Source organism: Asparagus officinalis, chromosome 1, assembly GCF_001876935.1.
Source record: "Asparagus officinalis chromosome 1, Aspof.V1, whole genome shotgun sequence".
Taxonomy (NCBI): domain Eukaryota; kingdom Viridiplantae; phylum Streptophyta; class Magnoliopsida; order Asparagales; family Asparagaceae; genus Asparagus; species Asparagus officinalis.
The window spans coordinates 26817828-26827275 of record NC_033794.1 but is presented as its reverse complement, the minus strand read 5'-3'; the positions used below and the strand labels follow the sequence as shown (position 1 = coordinate 26827275).

At 34.0% G+C, this 9448-nt stretch overlaps 1 protein-coding gene across 2 annotated transcripts in view; it reads left to right on the top strand.

Moving 5' to 3' along the window:
• LOC109821845 (ribonuclease P protein subunit p25-like protein) overlaps window positions 766-9448 on the top strand; it is a 16229-nt gene continuing 7546 nt past the window's right edge. Inside the window, exons 1-5 of one of the 2 annotated variants that reach the window (XM_020388004.1) lie at window positions 766-918; window positions 1425-1547; window positions 3645-3725; window positions 3874-3962; window positions 4091-4165. In XM_020388004.1, coding sequence (XP_020243593.1) covers window positions 1425-1547; window positions 3645-3725; window positions 3874-3962; window positions 4091-4165 — 368 coding nt within the window. In that variant the 5' untranslated portion in view covers window positions 766-918. Of the gene's footprint in view, window positions 919-1421; window positions 1548-3644; window positions 3726-3873; window positions 3963-4090; window positions 4166-9448 lie in introns of both variants that reach the window. The other variant, XM_020388000.1, reaches the window with a different exon arrangement.

The window sequence follows — 9448 nt, the reverse complement described above, 5'->3', positions numbered from 1 at the left end:
CACAAGCGTACCATCAAACAAGCGTGTTTGACAACTCATTAAACATAGGCCAAAGTTGCCCGTAGAACTGTTTTTGAAGGGAACCGAATTAATTGTGAAGTAGCTCTCTCCAGGTCTATAATTAAACTAGTTCAAATTCTAAGATACAAACTAGTTTTTGACAAAAAAAAAAAAAACTCTCTTTAACTGGACCAAGTCCAAACGTTGCCCAATTTTAGAGCGTTACCAAACTGAGTCCTATTTACCTTTTAGCCATAGGAAAATGTTGTTGATTGAAGAGTGTTATTAGGCTCCTCAATTCGAATAAATAATTTTGGAATTAGTCCCTAAAAAGTTGGAATTGCTTTTGGGTCCTCCAATCCTCATAAGTTTTTCAAATTAATTCCTCTATTTGCTACTTTTACTATTGATTGGAGGGCCTAATAACAAATTAAGTTAAGAATCAGAGGACCTAGAAGCAATTGCCATTACGTGAGGAGCTAATTTAAGAATAATTTAAGACTTGGCTCACCTAATAGCAATTTTTGAGGGGCTGTGTTTAAAATATAAAAATTGCTAATATCTAAAAAAAATGCATTAATTAAAAAATTGAATTGTTTATGTGAGTTCCCAATCTCTTATCCTTCCCCAGAAATCTCAAAACTGGCCTGCAAGGCTGCAACTCCCGTTACTCCCGTTCTACCAGGACCAGAATTTTTTGCCACGTGCACGCAACATAACAGGTTCATTAGGAATTCGAGAAAAATTGAGGGGCATTTTCGTAACTTATCAGAACCCTAGGAAGAGGCCCGTTCGCTTCTGCTGGGGGCCGCGGGTTTATGAGGCGGTGGCGGTTACCCGACTCGTGAATTGTTAGAGCGAAAAAAGAGGATAACGAGCCGTAGAAGAGGGCATCCCGAAGAACCGAAACCCTAAAAGGTAATTTTCTTAAAATTTATTTGATTTTTTATCTTTATTTTTTGAAATTAATTCGACGAACGAAACCCTAAGCTGTAATGTGCTTCGTTGATCTGTTGGTTTTCTTGTATTTGATCTTTGTTTTTTTAGGGTTAGGGTTTAGATGTTGCTTAGGGTTCTGCTTCATTTCAATGAGTGAAACCCTAGTTATTATTATTATTTTTTAATTTTGAGCGTTTATCTAATCTTATTGTTCTGTCCGAAAGTTTCGTTCTTTTAAAAGTTTTATGCAAATCTTTACTTTAGATTTGATGCTTTTTCTCAGAGAAGAATATTCCTTTTGTTTTTCTCGCATTGGAGTGTTAAAACCCAAAACTTTTAGTTAAGGTTCTTATTGTTGCTTTGACCTTTTTCAATTGCTCCCTTATAAGATTTCAATACAAGTTTGTAGATCTGAATACTTTCAGTTACATTTTATTGGGAATTCATGTGATTAAACATTTTTTTTTTTGGGTTTGTGGTAGAAGATGGATCGGTACCAGAGAGTGGAGAAGCCTAGGGAAGAAGCTCCTATAAATGAGAACGAGATTCGAATTACAACACAGGGAAGAATGCGAAGCTACATCACATATGCGACCACTCTTCTTCTGGTATGGATATATAAAGTCTCTTCTAACTCCTTTTTTAATCTCTTTATTTTGCTAGAGCATCTGATATTTCCCCTAATTATTTGTTACCTATGCAAAATGGTCTATGCATTTCTTTTTCATACATTCTGTGGTATATTAAGGAGGAAAATGCGTTGTGAGATTTAAGTCATTATATTTGTTAAAGAAATATAACATTAGTTTTTTCTGATATTTGTTAAAGAAATATAACAATGATTAGTGTGGAAACTTTTTCAAAAAAAACAGCCTTTTCTTATAATGATCCACCAGACCTAAGTATTTTAAAATAAGTCCCCTGAAACACATATTCTAAATAAATCCTCTGAATCTCAAAAGTTGTATCAAGTAGGCCCTTAATGTTATAATACATGACCTTCAACTCCAACACTTTCCATTATAACTCGCATCCTTTACCAAATTTTCGTTGTACGAAGACATAGTTGTTATTAGAAATCACTGCAAAGATTGAGATTACAAATTTTCTTGGAGAAACACCAAACTAGATTGAGGAGAGGAAGGCAAATGAAAGCAATGAAAAAGAGAGGAAAATGAAGGATTTAGTTCGGTTTTTAATGGGTTAAGGGAGCTTACCATTATAGGTATAGCTGAAAGTTTGTAATGAAGATGAGGGTAAAATGGCAAAGTTTAATGGTGTTATGTCTATTAGGGGTTAAAGGTACTAAATTCTAACATGAGAGACCTACTTGCAATGTTACACAAGGCACAATGGAGTAAGTTATGTCCAAGACCTAAGTGGTGCCTTCTGTGTAATGGGCCCACGCTCCCTTAAGTGCTCCCAAGACTTAGGCGGTCGGCATGGGCACCGCATGCACCTAAATTGCTTTTTAAAACATTGCCTACTTGGCTCAACTTGTGTGATTTGAGGGATTTAATTAAAATATACATCTTTTAGGGGATTTATTTAAAATACTTTAGATTTGGAGAAGCGATATTAGAAGAGCCCAACATTTTTTTGTAAATGGTCCACTGACATTTTTCAGTTGTACGTTCACATATAGGCCTATTATAGAAATTCTGATGTGAGAAGCGATTGCCGCCTTTGGTAACTCCAGAAAACTAAAAGTCCTATGATACGTTAGTCATGAATTCACCTATAGCTAAAGGTGCTGCATAGACTATCAGAATATTTAATTTGGTAGCAACTTGTTGAAACTCTTAGTTTGTGGAAAGCTTTGAAACATTGACAAAAATAGTAGCCTCAATCATCTGTAGTTTTCCTAGTTAAAATACTAATTTTAAAAAGAAAATTTACACATCATTTTATGGTCCCTATCTTTTGTTAGTATTGCTAATTCGTAATGGTTCCAGATAATTAGGCCTTGGAATCCACACTGAATCAAGTTCAAGCAGTTCTTTATTAAAGAGCAACTTAGACACTTGAGAAGAGGTTTGCAACAAAAGTGGAAATGAGCCGAAGAAAATTGAGTCTTAGATGATAACACTAAATACCTGGATAGAAAGGTTTCATCAAAGTTCATATTTAAAGAAGTTGGATATGAAATGTAAGATATGCTTGCAAGAGGTGTATGACGATTGTTTTAAATTAAAAATGTATTATATAATTGAGTACAAGTTTGAATAATGTGTGCATATGTTCAAGGAGTTTCCAAGGAGTCGAAGTCTGACATGGGGATATCTTGTATTGAACACTTTGGGAGCCCAAATGTGTGTCTGGGTAACTTAGAGTAGAACTTTTATCAGCTCTTTAAGACTTTCAAAATTCAAATGTAAGAGTAACATTTCATAAAACTTGAGGAGTTTTGCACAAAACTACCATGAACTATTTTTATTTGAGAAAATAGCACAAACTTTTACCTGCATTGCACATGTTCATAATCTGTGTTCATAGACATTTTTATGTCTTGCAAGTCCTATGTATTCTTTGGAAAGATCATTTTGTTATTTGCATTTTAAATATCATAGTTCAGCTATGATCTTATTCATATTCATTTGTATTTCTCCATTTCACTTATTTTTATTTTGTACACAGTTGATTGCACCATATTTTCACCACTTTATATTCCTTTTAAAAAAATTGTTTGCACATTTGGTTTCAAGGAAAAAGGTTCAAATGAGATCATGTTCAAGGCAATGGGAAGAGCTATCAACAAAACAGTTATGATCGTGGAACTAATTAAGGCAAGTCATTTCTAGATATATATCTTAATCATGGTCTTGTTCCCTCAGAAGTGAAAAACTTCACTGCATGTCCTTCAGTCTACGTTCTTGTGGTTTTTGTGTTCTTTGCAATGTCGACGCATCATATATAAATATGCTTCTGGTGCAGAGAAGGATCGAGGGTCTTCATCAAATTACTGCTATTGGATCTACTGACATCACTGATACATGGGAGCCATTAGAGGAAGGCCTGCTTCCGTAAGAAGACTATTAATATACAGACATTTGCATTCCTAATAAATACTTGATGGATATGCTGTGAAGTTAGTTATGTTTTTTAGATGTGTATGTTATTCAATATGATGTATGTATTTTGTGTTTTACAGGCTTGAAACCACCAGACATGTCTCAATGATTACGATAACTCTATCTAAATCAGAAATGGATAAGACCTCTGTTGGGTGAGAACAACAAACTTTTTTTCTGATCTTAGACTATTACTAATTTGACAGGGCATTCTTCTCCTTCCTAACCTTTGTTTTTGTTGTTCGCACTTGTCCTTTCAAGAAAGAATGCATATATTATACCAGACTCATTTTAATATGTCCATGTTACTTTCTGTTGGTTTAATTTTCCTACTTATACATATATGGTTTATGGATGTGAGAATTCTGAAAGTGGTCAGGAAAAGGTGGCCTCTGTTTATCCACAGTTTTGAGTATGAATGAATTTATTTGTCAAAAAGAATTCAATAGTGTTACTTAGGCATGGTTTGGTAGGAGGTGAGGGGGAGGTAGGGTGTGGGACAAAACTAGAAATCATGTTTGGTAGGGAGTTTGTTGGGGGGAGGTGAGGTAAGGTGAGGTGACATAAAGTGAGAGAAAACGCAAAATGAACATAAATTATGTAGAGAAAATTGCCCCCAAATGGAGAGGACGCAAGATGTGAGAGAAAATAAACTAGAAAATGGTCAACCTCCCCTCAGTCTCTCTCCAACCAAACATGAAGACCAAAAGGGATGTCCATCCCTCATCTCATTGCACATCCTTTCCCCATCGCTTCTCAAACCTTCTACTAAGGCAAGCCTTGATGTTAAGAAACTGCGATGACTTTTTTCTTGGACTGGTGAGATTGAGTTTGTTACAAGATTTTGATTGTATTTCCTGAGTATAAATATAATGTATTTATTATATTCATCTCGGTGTCCATACGCCTAATTGAAGATGACTCTCATGACAAGCAAAGATCTAATGGCAGACGGTTAATCTAAAAAGCAGAACAAAAATTTGACACATCATCTGTTGTAGAATCAGTTAACTTTCCACTTTACCTTTGTTACTACATCTGAGATTTTCCAGTTGTGGGTATATGCTTTGCTTATGTTCGCAGAGCATAGCCTTGGGAGTATTATTTAGCACACTATCAAGGATTAGTTATCTTTTGATATGTTAAAGCAGCCAGATGTACCCTTGCAAGTGGCCTAATGGTTGGGGTTTGGGGCATTGGCTCAAAAGGCCAAGGGTCGATCCATGTCTATGGCATGCTTGTCCCAATTTATAACTATTAGGCATTGCTACACTTGCTATTCACCTGGGCCTGGAGTGTGAAGGGGGACCCAGGTCTAGGTTACTTGGCTGGTACTAAGCCAAAGTTCCTCGCACAAAAAAAAGCCAAATGTTACTATGACTAGAGCCGTCTAAGTTCATAATCATGTTTTTTTTTACTTTTTGTAAAACCAGGTTACGGACTGAAGCCTTGGTAAAACAACGGAGATGGGGATCAGTTGTTGAAAGACTCAGTTTCAAACCCCTTTAGCTGGCAGAACAGTAGAAGCAAAGGAAAAGGGAATGAGAAAATGTTGAGTTTTTTTAGTTTACTGAACATGGTCCCTTAGTTAAAGGAAGATGGGAAATTGAATTTGCAATGGTGTATGGTTAGGGATGCAAAAGAGTATGGTTCTGTAGATATATTCGTAGGGATATTGATATATGCGAATATATCCATAACTATATTGATAGAATATGGATAGAAATACTAAATATTTATATCAGATAAAAATAAATAAATAAATACATAAATAAACAAATACACACATAAATACAACGACCTAAATTTTAAATTTTTGATAGAATATGGGTAATGACACAAATCTATACTACTATAAAAAGAGGAACGTGTGTTAAAATTTTTAATTTCCATTTTTGCCCTCTCAAATTTTGATAAATTATAACTATGTCATTATTTCTTATTAACCTTTTATTAAATAAATATAACCTAAATAATTATAATTATCAATAATATTATAACTATTATTTGTTTAAAAATAATAAAATAAAATAATCTATAAAATAAGTATATACAATTATTAGCAGTAATCAATTAAATTATTATAATTATTATTTATGAATTATAATAAAATAAAATAACTAAAATAATAGTATAAATAAAATAATATATTACTAATATTTAAGAGCAATTTTAGATTTAGGGATTTATTTAGAAAAATATTAACACTGGGCGATCATTATAAAAACATTCAATTACAATAACTATATAATAATAATTAATTCATATACTTCTTTTTAAGCCTAAGAATTTTGTAAGAGTAGTAAGCAAAAATATCTTATTGTCACTTGAAATTATTATAAAATCAGAGCAAACGAGTTACTGTCATAATACTCATGGAATTTTTTTATTATAAAAAATACTAGTGAGAAATAAACTCACCTCTAATGAGTATGGCTTTCTTCAAAAATATTTTACTTTTAATATCAACCAGATCCTTGGTGATATTTCTCTTTAAGGCTTCTAACGTCGAGCCTAGGCTTGTAGTATATATAATAATTTCAAGTACATGACAGTAAGATAGTATATATGCGTTAGATGAGTGTTATAGTATGAATCAATTATGTGACATATCTATTTGTATATATATGTATGCACATGTATGCATATAAATATTTTATAATAAGGCCTTTTAGGTAGGTTAAGGAATGTACATGTGGGGTTTAGTTGGTTTTATTTTATTTTAGAATTTTTCTAGTATTTATTTTAACACTTGTTTATTTTATTTTTTCATTTTATTTTAGTGCGTTGATGGATGGTTCCCCTTTTAAGTTGACGGGAACCCATTCATCTTTCAGTTCCTCGTATATCTAGTCTCGTTCCATGACCTCAGTAGACAGCTCCTGGGAGCCCAGTCTAAGAGATTGAGAATACGATTCCGATGAGATCGATCCAGAAGAGATATTGGATGACCATACGGCACCAGACTCCTTGGATGAAGAGTTAGTAGATGTTATTATAATAGATTCTTCAGAGTCGGAGACTGTTCCTTTTGATGATTATGAGCCATTACTCGAGGTTATTCCAATAGAGTCATCGCCCTCAGAAATCATTATGATCTCATCCGACTTCTCTGGCATTGAGTCTCATGTGGCCGGGATTTCCAGTGGTGATCAGGAACACGCCTCCTCTGAGGGCGAGTCAAGTATCCTGGATACAATAAACCTCGATCTTGATGGATGTGAGACTTGTGTTATCGATTCAGACTCTATGTCTGAATCTGGTAGTAGACAGGACTCGGAGAAAACCGAGTCAACCGATGAGGAGTCTAGCTTTAGCAGCTCCTCTTTCTCGATGGAGTAGAGTTTAGTCAGTAGGACAATTTTATAAGAACAGTAGAGTCTTTTTAGTTACTCTTTTGGTGTATATAAGACTTTTTGATAGAAAAATATGTATATATGTAAACCAATAAACTCGTATATGTGTATGAGCTGAAAAGTTAAATATCAATAATATATTTTTAGCTTGAAAATACTAACTTGTGTTATGTTATTGAGCAATGATTGAATTCATAATTACTTGACTTGTGTATATGTGACTGGCTTAGAAATTGTACAAGAATTTTATAAGAACAATAGATGAGTCTTTTTAGTTACTCTTTTGGTGTATATATAAGACTTTTTGATAGAAAAATATGTATATATGTAAACCAATAAACTTGTATATGTGTATGAGCTGAAAAGTTAAATATCAATAATATACTTTTGACTTGAAAGTACTGACTTGTGTTATGTTATTGAGCAATGATTGAATTCATAATTACTTGACTTGTGTATATGTGACTGGCTTAGAAATTGTTGTACCGTAGTTGACCGCACATTTTAGGAGATGACTATATGTAATGACCAAACTCATAGAGATAATGATCTCAATCAAACAATAAGTTGGATGATGAGATCTAGAGTTACTTGTGTATTAACATCAGGAAGTCAAGTAGATAGCAACACATTAATGGAACCACTACAAGCGATGACATTCGTAGTCATCAGACAACAAAATCAAATTGATCATAACCAGATGAATGGCTAGAATAGTGAACAATCAAAATTAAGGAGAGGTATGAGTGAGTTTAAGAAACTATCTCCACCCAGTTTTGAGGGAACTATTGATCAGATGATTGTTCAACATTAAATCACTGGAATGGAAAAAGTCTTTACATACATGAAATGCTAACGCATCCTACAAGGCTTTTAATGTGCCAAAAATTGCATTTTAAACCCGCTATGGTCATTATGAATTTCTAGTATTCTCATTTTAAATTTTGAACCCGCTATGGTCATTAGTGTATTGCTGTTTACTTGGTTTTCTGAGGTTGATGCACGAGTAACTCTAGATCTTATCATCTCACTTATTGTTTGATTGAGATTATTATCTTTGTGAGGAGTTTGGCCATTACATATAGCCATCTCTTCTTAAAATGTGCAGTCAACTACTGTACGAGAGACAATTTCCAAGCCAGTCACATATACACAAGTCAAGTAATTATGAATTCAATCATTGCTCAACAGCATAACACAAGTCAGTATTTTCAAGCCAAAAGTGTATTATTAATAGTTAACTTTCTTCAATCATTGCTTAACAATATAACACAAGTCAGTATTTTCAAACCATAAGTATATTATTAATATTTAACTTTTCAGTTCATACACATATACGAGTATTTAAGTTTACATATATACATGTTTTTCTGCTAAAAAGTCTTATATATACCAAAAGAGTAACTAAAAAGACCCATATACTGTTCTTACAAAATTATCCTACTGGCTAAACTTACTCTATTGAGAAAGAGGACTTGCTAGAGCTAGACTCATCGGTTGACTCGGTCTTCTCGGTCTTCTTCGAGTCCCGACTACTACCAGATTCAGACATAGGGTCTGAATCGATATCACAAGTCCCCTATCCATCAAGATCGAGGTCTACTATACCCAGGATACTTGACTCGCTCTCAGAAGAGGCGAATCCCTGATCACCACTCGAAATCCCAGTCACATGAGACTCAATGCCGGAGAAGTTGGATGAGATCATTGGAATAACCTCGACTACTAGGTCTTGGTCATCAGAGGGACCAGTCTCCAACTCTAAAAATCTATTATAATAACCTCTACAGACTCTACATTTAAGGACCACATGGTCAACAATTATCTCTTCTAGGTCGGTTTCATCGGAATTGTATTCCAATCTCTTAGGCTGGGCTCCCAGGAGCTGTTTATTAAAGTCGTGGAGCTAGACGGTATACGAGGAACTGGAAGATGAATGAGTCCCCACCATCCTAAAAGGAGAACCATCCATCAACACACTAAAATAAACATGTGTTAAAATAAATACTAGAAAAATTCTAAAATGAAATAAAACCAACTAAACCCCACATTTACATTCCTTAACATACCTAAAAGGCTTTA